The sequence below is a fragment of the Marmota marmota genome, unplaced genomic scaffold (genome assembly GCF_001458135.2).
Source record: "Marmota marmota marmota unplaced genomic scaffold, marMar, whole genome shotgun sequence".
In the NCBI taxonomy this organism is placed as follows: domain Eukaryota; kingdom Metazoa; phylum Chordata; class Mammalia; order Rodentia; family Sciuridae; genus Marmota; species Marmota marmota.
The window spans coordinates 21,601,065-21,614,459 of record NW_026000005.1 but is presented as its reverse complement, the minus strand read 5'-3'; the positions used below and the strand labels follow the sequence as shown (position 1 = coordinate 21,614,459).

At 43.2% G+C, this 13,395-nt stretch overlaps 1 protein-coding gene across 3 annotated transcripts in view; it reads right to left on the bottom strand.

Annotated features, from left to right (window-relative positions):
- Positions 1-13,395, bottom strand: part of Kiaa2012 (KIAA2012 ortholog) — a 112,503-nt gene that overhangs the window by 84,529 nt on the left and 14,579 nt on the right. For all 3 annotated transcript variants that reach the window (XM_048808325.1, XM_048808323.1, XM_048808324.1), the window contains exons 3-5: positions 6,305-6,464; positions 3,917-4,072; positions 711-853 (exon numbers count right to left, since the gene is read on the bottom strand). In XM_048808325.1, coding sequence (XP_048664282.1) covers positions 711-853; positions 3,917-4,072; positions 6,305-6,464 — 459 coding nt within the window. The remainder of the gene's footprint in view (positions 1-710; positions 854-3,916; positions 4,073-6,304; positions 6,465-13,395) is intronic.

The window sequence follows — 13,395 nt, the reverse complement described above, 5'->3', positions numbered from 1 at the left end:
TCTTCTTTCTTTCCTTCCTTCCTTTCTCTCTCTCTTTCTCTCTCTCTCTCTCTTTCTCTCTTGGGGATGTCTTGCTAGGTTGCTTACCGCCTTGCTAAATTGCCAAGGCTGGCTTCAAACTTGAGATCCTCCTGTCTCAGCCTCCCAAACTGTGGGATTACAGATGTGTGCCACCACACCTCCTTTGAGACAAGGTCTCACTAAGTTGTTGAGGCTGGTCTCAAACTTGTGATCCTCCTGCCTCAGTATCCTGAGTTGCTGGGATTACAGGCATGTGCTACCATGCTCAGTTCAAAATTAGCTGAATTTCTTGTACCATGTTTAAAGTCAAGAGCTCTTCTTCCTAGATAAGGCTACAGATGGGGTGAAGAGTCAAGGGAGGAGCCGTGGTTCAATGATTTGGAAAATCTGGAGTTAAATAAAGTTAGGCTGGTGACTTCACTATAGGATTGCCTGAAGTGCTCCATATCTAAGTGTGTCCTCTGACTTTGCTTGAAAGGATGTATGCAGCATTTCCCCAATGTCTTTGGCTATAAAACCCTTTTCTTCAAGGAATATTTGACAGTGTTCTTCAAGGAATATATCAAGTGACACTTTGAGAAACTTGTCAAAGCATTCTTCTCTTCTCTGGAGAACCCCAAGAAATGGCAAAGAGAGGAAGGATTCCATAAGTTTGCAACCATGTCACACAGAGTTCATTAAAGTGGTACCTCTGCTGGGGTTTTCTCTTCCTGCCAGGGCTGCTTCCTACGTGGCAGCAAGTGAGTCTCTCGACTACTGTGGTTCTTGGCTACAGAGTCCTGGTTCATGTGTCCACCAGCCCCAGCTTCCTCTTCATCCAGGCCCCATTGACCTGCAAGAGTGGACAGTGGATCAGCCTAGAACCCCAGAAATGGGCATGGTGATTTTGCTATCTCCAAATTGCCCCCCATCTTGCTTCTTTGAGCAAAAGTAGTCAAAGCCCTTGTTTCTCCTGCCGCTCCTCCTTTACTTCTATTTTTTTTTTTTTCTGGTAGTGCTTCTATAGAAATGGCAGCCAATTGCTGGAAACAGGGTCAGGAGACTAGGGGAAGAGGCTCTGTTGACCACTGTTTTCTCACCTGCAAGGTGAGGATACTAATTTCTTGCCCTTACTTCCTTGCAGAGCTGTCTGGAGCTCAAATAAGATAATGAATGTGGCTGCCCGGGATTTGTGGATTTCAGCAGTGGCACTATGGTGGTGTGACCTGCAACCTTGCTTGGTTGTCATAGAGATGCTTCCAGTCTACAGCAGGCTCCTGGATTTCCTGGGTGTCTCCCGGTTGTTTACTTAGGGAAAAAACCCTTAGGTGTGCAGCGAGGTGGGACTGCTGCTCAGCTCTCTGGATTTACCCTGTCTGCAACCCTTGGGAGGGATCTGAGTCAACAGATGACTCCAGCATAGTTAACAAATCTTTCATCGATGGTTTAAAGGGTCCTGCAGCTATTTTCATCACTTACTCAAGGTAGATTTATTGCTGAAACTGTCTGGCAAACCTTCCTTGTTTGGAGCCAAGCTTTAGCAATCCCTTCATTCCCAGCATGCAGCTCTGCGGAACAAAGCAGGGTTGTCTTTCAATCAGGGGCTCTGGAAGCCTTCAGGAGCCCTGTGTGAGATGGAGCACTAGACTTCCGGGAGCTCCTCCTCCTTCCCCTAGTCGGCCTCACTGTTCCTCTATGCTCCCCAACCCTCACCTGCCCTCATCATTCCCTTCCTTGTGTGTTGGGTCAACAGCTGAACGCTCATGAGTGGAGCTGCTCACCCCCTCCAGCTCACCTGCCTCTGCCCATTGGTTCCTGAAGCCTACTCTGATTGATGCTGATTCTGAGAGAGTGTTGGTGGCTGTGACACAGGTGCAGGTTCCAAAGTCTGCCCAGGTTTTAGTGGCCCAGGGAAGCTTGAAGCCTGATGAGTCCTGGGGATTCCTCAATCTAGGTGGCCCAAGGCCACATTGGACTTGCTCCCTAGGGGATCTCAACTCCAACTGGAGTGCAGCACTGAAGAAGACCTTTTGGGGTATTCTAGAATGTTTCTTTGGGGTCCAGTCAGACTACAGATGCATCCTTCTTGGAGACGGATATACTTCTGAGGGTGGAGAAAGTGAGACTCTAGTCAAATGGTCCTGCACTCAACTGGGTAACATATTAGTGTCTAAGTTGGGACAGGGGCATTGTGGTAGGGGAGAGAGAATCATCAGCCTCTTTGGCCACATCTCAGGTAAACTCAATCTATGTGATGGTAACAAGAATTTTATCTTCGTAAATGTCATTATCCAGCTCATTTGTTTATGCCTAATAGAAACCAGTTTGTAAGAAAAGTACTGGAAGTTTCAATTATTGAAAGAAGCCCACAGAACTGTCTCTCTGTATCTCACATATGCGGCGGGGGTGGGGTGGGGTGGGGTGTGGGTGGGAGGGCATCCAGATAGCAATTCAGAGCTTTTAGGGAGCTTTTCCCCTCTGTCTTCACCTGTGATTTGCTACATCAGCCAGGGAGGAAGGAATGCAGACACCCTTACTAGCATTTTACAGAGGGGCAAGCCAAGGAGGCAGGGAATGTGAGCAACTGGGCCAATGGCTTGCCTCATTGTTGGGGGGCCTGGGGCTTGCAGTCAGGACTTTTGCTACTTCTCCAGATAAAGAGTTTGGCAAAGAGAGGGAGGCCAAGGGGAGATAAGGTTAAAAACCAATGAAAACATTAATCAGGTTTCAAGTTATAGCCTTTGAGCTCTGTTTACTTCTTAAAACATTGATTTTTTTCGGCCCCTGTGATTATGTGCAATTGGGCATTGCAATCAGTTAGTAATTATACTTAAAAAACAAGAGCTGGGACAGTTTATAATTAATATTTATTGAGCACTTACTATGTATGAGGTACTAAATTATCCCATTTAACTCTTACATATGACCTTGTGAAGTAAAGGTGATTTGGTCACCTCCATGTTATAATGAGGAACCCAAGACCCAAAGAGGTCATTTAGCTTGGAGCCTGGTGTTAATAGCCACATGCTTAGTTATTATTCTATACTGCCTCTGTGTCCCTGCCTGCCTGTGACAGCTCAGTAAATCTCTGTAGTATAGAACAGTTTACAGACAGATCACAATGATTTCCTGTGCAGTAACCATGTAGGTCTTGATGTGCTGTTGCAGGGATGAGCAAACAGAAACTCAAAGAGGTGAACTGACTTGCTCAAGATCCTATTACTTGGGCTGGGGTTGTAGCTCAGTGATACAGCACTTACCTAACGTGTGAGGCACTGGGTTTGATCCTTAGCACCACATAAAAATAAATAAAGATATACATATATGTATGTGTGTGTGTGTGTGTGTGTGTGTGTATATATATATATATATATATATATATATATATATATATATATGAGATACTGGTTTTAAAAAAAGTTCCTACATCTTGTAAATGACAGAACAACCACAACAATTCTGGCTCCAAAGCTTATTTTCCCCCCATATGATATTGCTACCAAAAAAATCAAAGGATTAAAGAATATTCAAGTAGAACAGACCTAAGAAATCATCTAAAACATAGAGTCTGTGCATGCACAGCTCAATACAGTATATATATAGCCATTAGAACATATGGCTATTTAGATGTAAATTAATTAAATTAAATAAAATAAAAAGTTCAGTTTCACCATTGTAGTAGCTACATATCAAGTGCTCATTAGACTTAAGTGGCTGATGGTTACTGTATTGGACACTATATAGAACATTCCATCATTTCAGAAAGTACTCTTGGATAGTACTGGTTTAGACTAACCCCTTCATTTTACAGATGATGACACTGGAACATAGAATCCCTAGATCTTATTTTCAGAAAATCCACTTTAAGGTGTTAAAATCCAAATATTTGAGCACTAGTCCCAAAAGCAACATGTACCTTGTTCAAAAGATTTTTCTTGTTGAATCCAAAATGGAGGGAAGACAGGCAGGAGATGGTATTTGGGGGGCACACCTGAAAGATCCTGTTGTGGCCTGAGACTCTTTGGCACATTAAGTTGACTTTCCTGGAGCAGCACAGAATCCTTGATGTGCCCTGAAGAACAAGTCAGAAATTTTTGGTAGAAATATGGTCTCTGATCTAGAGTTTTGGAAACAACAAGTTTCCCCACTTGAACTAGTTTTGGCTTTGGGTAATGCCCATAAAGGAAGATAGTTAGAAGATGAGAGGGATTAAGAAATGAGATTGAGCCTATTGAGGTTTCTCTGTTCTTCTAGTCTTATGCTATAAGTATGCTTCTTTAACTTCACCATTCCCAAAAACTGGGTCTTCCTCATGTAAGAAACATGGCTGTTTCCTTGGAGTTGGGTGAAAGGCTCATTCTGCCTAAGAGGAGGGATCCAATGGTAGTGGATATATCCTGTTTGCTTCTGTGGGCCTTCTCAATCTAGTCATTAAGCAAATTTCTGTTTAAGGCTTACCCTCTGTCAGGCAGTAGGGTGGATACAGCAGGACCAGACATGGGCCCTTTTTAAAGACACTCAGTCTATTAGATAGACAGAGCTCCTCTGTGCTCAACTGTGTGGCCCGAGTGTCAGTAAGGATCGAAAACAAGAATTTCAGTATGGGCTAGAGTTGTCAGAAAAGCCTTTGGAGAAGATGTTAACTTGAAGGGCAGAGAGAATATCTCAGAGAGGCAGAATGAAGGGACCAGAGAACATACTAGCATCACAAACATGGTGGGCTCTGAGATGTGAGGGAGGGAGAGAGTGGCAGGGGCTATTGGGCAGGTCATTTCTCACCAGAGTCTATCCATTATTTCTCCAGCTTGAAGGCCTACCTTTAAGAGGAGCTTAGGCAAAAAGTTATGAAAAGAGCCTTCAGGTATACATACATGTCTTTTGTTAAACCACATGCTTTAGCCATTTGACTCCCATAGAAGAGTCTGTGACATATATTGATGTTAAGAGGAATTAACCTTCCTTCCTTCCTTCCCTTTCCTTTTCTTATGGTACCAGAGATTGAATCCAGGGTTGCTTTACAACTGAGCCACATCTCCAGCCTTTTTTTTTTTTTTTTTAAATTTAAGACAGGGTCTTGCTGAATGGCTGAGGCTGGCTTTGAACTCATGATCCTCCTGCCTCAGCCTCCTGAGCTGCTGGGATTACAAGTGTGTGCCACCATGCCCAGTGGTCCCTTCTTTCTTAGAGATGTTGGGCTCAGGCAATGGGGCAGTGGCCTTCTCTGCCTCAGCCCCATCCAATGATAAACACATCTTGGGCTAAGGGGCTCTTTCTCACAAGTGCTGAATAAATGAACTGCCTGCGACCATGGTATTGCCATGAAAGTAAAGCCAATTATTGGACAAGCCCACATCTCTCATTTTGCTTCAAGTTACCACTTACTAGGGAGAGAGCTGTTTTCTCGACTCTCCCAGGGTAAACCTATAAAGGAAAAAGAAAGCCAGAATTCTTCTGGTCTTGCCTGTTTGTTGGTGCTGAAGAGATGGCAAATAGCAGAGTGGGTACTGGCAAATATTACAGCTTACCTCTCATCCCCAGTAGGTTTGCCAAATAAAATACAGGATGTCCAGTTAAATTTGAATTTCAGGTAAACAATGAATACTTAGTTAGTTGAAGTATGTCTTAAATATTTCAAGTTTAGCTGTGTGTGTGTGTGTGTGTGTGTGTGTGTGTGTGTGTGTATGCCCTCAACCTGGCAACTCCAATCCTCATTTCCTGTTTTCATTTTTAAGCCTTTGCAGAGTGCATTTAGGGTCTCTGTTCTGCAGAAGGGTGTCCATCTCACCCTTAAGGGAGTTATGCTGGAGAGCCGCCATCTTCAAGAGGTCCTGGAGGATCTGAGATCGCCTCAGATGGGGAGCTAGGGAATGTTGGCAAGAATGTGGAGCTGATGGTGCAGGGGATCTGACTTCTGGCCCCAGCTCCGCTTTTGAGTGATTTTGGAAAAATACTTTGCTTCTCTGGGCCCTGTTTTTTTTTCTTACCTTATAAATAGTGGAAGTTAAATTGGAGGGTCTCTGAGGCCCCTGAGTGGGGAAGTTTGGGAAGAAAGTTCTGGCTTGGGATGTGGAGTGTGAGGCGTGAAGGCAAGACTTCAGTCTGTCCTTCCCTTTGCAAATTCTGAGGGAGGATAAAGGGCCATGGCCGTGATAGAGACTTGCAGGCTACTGAGCTCAGGGACTTTGCTTTAATACACAATTGGGCCTGAATTCCTGGTGCTTCAGGTCTTGATGGAAAACACACCCTCCCACCAGAATGAGAAGTGGGGCAGCCTGGGGTTCACCCCTCCCATTCCCCTACTGACCTGCACATTGGAGCCTGTACATGGTGTCAGGGGGCCAAGTCCGCAAGAGGCCTCGGAGGTATCTCTTAGCTGAATACCCAGGTTGGATCTTTCTTTGGGCCTGGCTGTCTGGCTGACTTCGGAAGTACAGGTACGGTTGCCAGGCTCTGTCCTGCTCCCTCTGTGGGGACACCAGGCAGAAAAGAGCACATCTGATGAGCCCTGAGCTTCCCAAAGATGCAGGCTGGTTAGCACAATCCTCATCAGTAATCCAGAGGCTCCCAGAGGTGACAGAAGGCACCAAAACCAGATGCCTTGGCTAATAGACATAAACCAAGAGCCTATGGAGCAAAGCCCTGAAAGGCCCCAGCAGATTTGCAGTTGGAAGGGGAAGGAGAAATGACAAATCCCAGACCCCATCTTGAGATAGAGCCTTAGAAAAGGATAAAGCCTCAGAAGAAAATGCATTACTTAGCTTGGCCTGTGGAAATCATTTTAGTCCCTTCAAAAATGGCTCTGCACAATGGGAAAGCCGGTGTGTAAATGAACATCAGCACTAAGTGTTTGTAATATGAATGAAGGGACAGACAAGCCATGTCCATGTTCATGGGGAGCCTGGCATTTTGAAAATATCTGGCTCTGCTCTCTGCTGCATTTCATTTCAGCTAGGAAGAATTTGGGGGGAAACTTCCTGCCAAAGTCAGTCCTGCTATGCAAGACATTGCAGGGAATAAATGTATATAACATTTTACACTTGGCTAGGGATTCACATTAATCAAAGAACCTTCACCTTATTATAATCCTCTAAGGTAGACACTTAAATGACGCAGAAACTTCTCTCGGAAGATGATCGGTTAAGCATAAGAATGGCAACTGTGTGGTACTTGTGTTGACATCTATCACTTTCCCCCTGTCCATGGCAAACATCACTAATCAATCACAGCATTCTTGACTACCAAACTCATTATGATATCAGAATCCATTCTTTCTTAAAACATTTTTTAAAAATTGAGGCATAAATTATACATATATTATATATTTATATATATACATATATGCATATATGTGTGTGCATATAAATATACATATATATATGTATATATATACATACAAAATACAGAAAACTTCATAAGCCCAGAACTTTCTGTTCCTTCATGCTACTTCATAGTCACTGTCCTTCCACCTACCAGATAATCACTATTCTGATTTCTGGCACTACAGATTATTTTTGAACTTCATATAAATGGAAATATATATCATGTATTTTTTTTAAAGAGAGAGAGAGAATTTTTAATATTTATTTTTTTAGTTTTCGGCGGACACAACATCTTTATTGTATGTGGTGCTGACGATTGAACCCAGGCCGCACGCAGGCCAGGCGAGCGCGCTACCACTTGAGCCACATCCCCAGCCCATATCATGTATTTTTTGCTGCTCCATAAAAATGATCTACAATATTCCAATGAGAATTAGCATAAATATAATACTTATTTATCACTCCTTGGTTCAGCAGCTCCCCCCAAGACAATAACACAGATAAAGAAAGATAAAGGGTGTCTTAGTTCAATTTCTGCTATCATAACAGAATCCTAAGATTGGGTAATTTATAAATACAGAGGATACACACACACACACACAAATACACACACACATACACATATACACATGTGTGTATATATGTGTGAGTGTATATCTATATATAGATATAGATATAGATAGGTAGATATAGGTATCTTGAGGCTGGGAAGTCCAGAATCTGGTGAGGGCCTTCTTATTGCGTCATTCCTTGGCTGAAGAAAGAAGGACAAAGGAGGATGTGTGAATTTGCACACATGTACACACATGAAAGATGGGTGGAGAGATGGGAAAGGGGCTGAATTCATTTTTTTATCAGGAACCCACTCCCTTGATAACTAACCCAATCTCATGATAATGACATTAATCCTGACCACTTTTTAAAGGTCCCATCTTGAAACACTGTTGCAGTAGGGATTAAATTTCTAACACAAACTTTGATGGACACAGTTGAACCACAGCAGAGGGTAAATGGCTAAACCAGTTACCAGTGGAGTCAGTACCAGAATCCAGGGCTTCAAAACACATAAGGGCAAAGCCTTCTGTTCTTTAAGAACTTATCATCTCGTCAATGGACCAGGACTAAGCACCACAAACCAGCTTGATGTCAAAGGAAGAGGAAATGACAGTTTTGCTTCAACAAGTGTCCTGGTGAGTAAAAACTGTGAGATTAGAGACACCAATGTGTTCGTGCTTGTTAGGATTCAGTAAAACCTAACTCAACAGGCTGATACAAGGAAAAAGAAAATGTATTAACTCAGATAACAAACAGACCAAAGTTTAGAGACTACCAGCGTTAGCTAAATCAGATGTTCAATGATCCAGAGGTTCAATAGCTCCAACATTCTACAGGCACCAAATTCCTTTCTACTTCTGCCTTTTCACTTCAGTCTTATGGGCCTGCTGAGCCTGAACAATGGACACAGGGAGACATCAAGTGGGTACAGAAAGTACAAGTGAAAGATTGGAGAGAAGACAGCTTATGAGAAAGCCTGGGGAAGTGCCCCTGATGTAAGACCAGGGCATCTGGGTTCCAGGCTCATTTTGCCTCACAGGAATTTTATGATCTTGGGCAAATCCTGGAGTTTTTCTGAACCTAGCTAATAGCATAGTGGAGAGAGTAGAAAGTTCATGGGGTTTGGAATCAAATAACCCAAGAGAGACAGCCAAGGCAGGAGAATTGAAAGTTTGAGGCTGACCTCAGCAATTTAGCAAGACCCTCAGCAACTTAGTGAGACCTGTTTCAAAATTAAAAAATAAACAGGTTTGGGGATGTAGCTTAGTGGTAAAGTGCCAGTGGGTTTAATCCTAGTATGAAAAGAGAGGAAGAAAGAAAGAAAAACAGAGAAAAAAAGTGTGTCATATATGTACAAATTTGGTGGGAGACTGGAAGATAACAGATGAAGATGCTAATAATGGCAGTTTGAGGGTGCTAGGCCAAAGAGTACAAGTAATTCTCCTATCTTTTTATAAAATCAAATTTTGAGTAATATGATTAGATTATAAATAGGAAACTAGTTAAAAATTAACTAGTTTCATGCTGCCCCCCCTTCTTACCCATATTTCTTGTCACACCCCAATGTTATTCTAGACCTAACCACCCACTCAGAATTTTTCTAAAAGATAAAAGGAGACAGAAGGGAGCTGGGAAGGGAGTCTCTGGAACAGGGGAGTAAACACGGCAGCAGGAGCTGGCTGTGGATGGTTTCAGCCGTCCAGGTTGCCTTGACTTTGCCAACCCCCTCCCCCCCCACCATCTTCCGGTTTCTTCTGGGATGAGCAATTAATGAAAGCCGAGTGGCCTGTTATCCACAGCCCACCGTGTGTGGCTGCTTCTTTTAACAAGGGACTTGCTCAGCCTGGCTGCCTTCCTGTTGTCTGCCAGGCCTACTAATGTGGAGGGGTAGAGGGGAACCTCAGCTGCCTATCGCTGCCTTCAGATCAGCTGTCCTGTCCACTCACCCCACTGCTGGCAGGATGGAAGGAGGAGGTGGGGGCCTGTGTTCCTGCCCAGTAGATATGAGTGGCAGGGTGCCAGAGTCCCTAAGAAGGGCAGAAGCTGGCTTGGACAGCCAGCTGCCACCTTACTGCAGAGGGTAGCCCAGGCTTTGTGTGCAGGAGTCCACAGAGGAGCAAAGAGAGAGGCCCAGAAATCCCAGGACTGGCCAGCAAAGCACTCCACAATTCAGCCCTTACCCACTTCTTCAGGCGTATTTCTAGCCAGAGCCAAGCCTATTGAATTGCCCTGAACTTCCTGTTCTCCATCTCCCCTCCAGGCCCAACTCACCTATGCCTAAGAAATTTATTTTTTTATTTGTTTGTTTGTTTATTTAGGGTCCTTGGGATGAACTCAGGGGCACTCAGCCTCTGAGCCACATCCCCAGCCCTCCATTTATTTTCGACCACTAGACTCCACTCAAATTTTACCTCCTCCAAGAATCCACTCTAGCTTTTCCCAGTCAGAAGTGTCACATCAATATAGGTAAAGATTTTGATAAGACTCCAAAAGTACAGATAACAAAAGCAAAAACAGATGAAGGAGATTACATCAAACTAAAAGGACTAAATGGTTTTTGCACAGTGATGGAAACACTCAACACGAAAAGACACACCCTACAGAATGGGAGAAAAAAAAAATTGCAAACTATTCATCTAAAAAATGATTAATATCCAGAATATATAAGGAACTCAAAGTATTCAAGAACAAAAAACATACATCTAAAAAATGGGCAGATGACGTGAATAGTCATTTCTCAAAAGAAGAAATTCAAATGACTAACAAATTTATGAAAAAAATGCTCAACATCATTAGCTGTCAGGGAAATGCAAATCAAAACTACAATGAGGTATTATCTCACTCCAATTAGAATGACTACAATAAAAAAGAAAAACTAACAAGTGCTGGTGAAGATGTAGGAAAAAGGAAACTCATATACACTATTGGTGGAAATGTAAATTAGTACAGCCACTGTGGAAAACAGTATGGAGGTTCCCCAAAGAACTAAAAATAGAACTACCACATCATCCAGGAATCCCACTGCTGAGTATATATCCAAAGGAAGGAAAATCAGCCTACAAAAGAGACAGCTGCACTGCCATGTTTATTGTGGCACTATTTACAATAGCTCAAATATAAAATTGACATAGGTGCCCATCAACTGATGGAGAAAGAAAATGTGACACACACACACACACGCACACACATATACCTACACACAACCCCACACAAACACATATGTATATGTATATGTATATATATATATATATACACACACACACACACACACACATACAATGGAATATTATTTGACTGTAAAAAACAATGATATCCTATCATTTGCAGCAAGATAGGTACAACTAGAGGACGTTATGTTACGTAAAATAAATCAGACACATAAAGACAAATACCTCATATTCTCCCCCCCCTTTCATATATGGATGCTAAAAAAGTAGATCTGAATGCAAAACAGTGATTATTAGAGGCAGATGGAGGTGGACAGGAAGGGAGATACAGAAAGAATGGATAACAGGTACTGAGATGCAGTTAAATTGAAGGAATATAATTAAGGGTGTAGCTGCATAGTAGAGCACTTGCCTCGTGTGCTTGAGGCCCTAGGGTTCCACCCGAACACAAAAGGAGAAGGAGAAGGAGAAGAAGAAGAAGGAGAAGAAATAAGTTCTAGTGAATGTAGTTCATAATAACCTATTATCTCTTTTGTGAATACCTAGAAGAGAGGAGCTCAAAAACCCCAAACACAAAGTACAAAGTAAAGATGAGGAGGTGGAAATGTCAACTACCTGATTTGATCAGCACACATTGTATATATGTATTGAAACATCACACTGTACTTCATAAGTATGTACAATTGTTACATATTAATAAAAATTTTTATTTTTCCTCCCATCTCAGCATCCTGGGTAGCTGGACAATAGGGGCTCTGAGCCCAGCTTGATCAGGAAACACTCAACACAACAAAGATACATCCTACAGAATGGGAGAAAAAATTTGCAAACTATTCATCTGAAAAAGATGTTTAAGGAAAAGGAAATGCTAACTACCCGGTTCTTACCATTATGCACTGTATATATTGAATCATCACACCACACCCCACAGATAGTGCAATTAAAATGATAATATAAAAGATCAGTCACAATTGCTACCTTATTCATACCATATTCATAAATTATATCTCAGCTTTTCTCATAGAGTGCCTTGTATCAAGTGTCACTAGGATACAAATCAGCCTCCTTCACTAGATTATGAACTTCTATTGAATAGAGGTCGCAACCACCCCCTGATATGCCCTGGCAGCTAATATGCTCATCCAGTGACTTTGTTCAGCATCTGCTACATGTCAGGTATTGTTCTGGACACTGTCTACTTAGTGACTACTCATTAGTTGTTAGTTCAGTTCAGTGGAAAGAACCAGTCATGTCTGAACTCACGGCTGACCACCTGTGCCCTGAGGTGACAGCTCCAGACAGAAGTCCTCTCAATATGCACAGCTGGTGCCTCCTGTTCCTCGTCAGCTGGCTGGAGTCAGTGTGCTCTGGTACAGCTCAAGCCTTAGATACAGGGTGACAGCCCATTATTTTCACACCTGTGCAGGTGTGACTAGAGCCAGTCTTGGGGCTGCCAGGTGAATGCAACTGGAGTAGAGGTGGGGACAGGGTGGGAAGAAGAGAGTCCAGGCAGCTGTGGCTGAAAAGCCTTTGCTAGCCCCTGCCTGCCTTCAATCAGCCTGGACAAACAATGCCACTCTCATCCAGTCCCTTTCTCTGCAGATTTCATTTCTGAAATTATGTATGAATAGTATTCTCACTCCCATTTATCTTTGGCAACCATGTGTTCCTGATCATATGGTTTTGGCAACCACACATACCAGGTTATAAAGAAGAAAATCCTCGAGCTGGGATTGTAGCTCAGTGGTACAGCGCTTGCCTACATGTAATGCACTGGGTTCATTCCCCAGCACCACATTAAAAAAAAAAATATATATATATATATATATATGCCACAGTCTGGCTGGGCACAAATCACGAGCCACTGAAGCAGGAACAAACTTTATTTTCAAACTGCAGGAAAACACTTCACACAGCTCCCGGGGAATCCTCCCGAACGCCACGAGGCTTCTCCAGGAACCCCCAGCCGGAAATATCTCTCTCGGAAATCCCTCCTCCTGCACTTCCCCAACCAATGGGAACTCTCGGGGAATCCCCGGAAATCCCCACGAGAACTCCAAAATAGTGCGAGAACTCAAAAGTTGCGGCAGAGGCGGATAGTAATGCCTCGCCTGTCAATCAATACTGTTGGCAAAATGCCAGGGGCCATACAGACTCGGCCGTGGCTCTCAGCATCTCCCCCTTTTTGTTTAATTAAACAACAAGCAATGTGGCTTAGGGACCGTGCCTGTTAGGCAGTCCAATTCAACATATGGTCCTTACCCGTCATCGGATGAACTGACCTCTAGGCGTCAGCCTCCTGTCTTAGGTTGGTACCACTGCAATTGGATCATACCCGTCACTGACTACCGGTC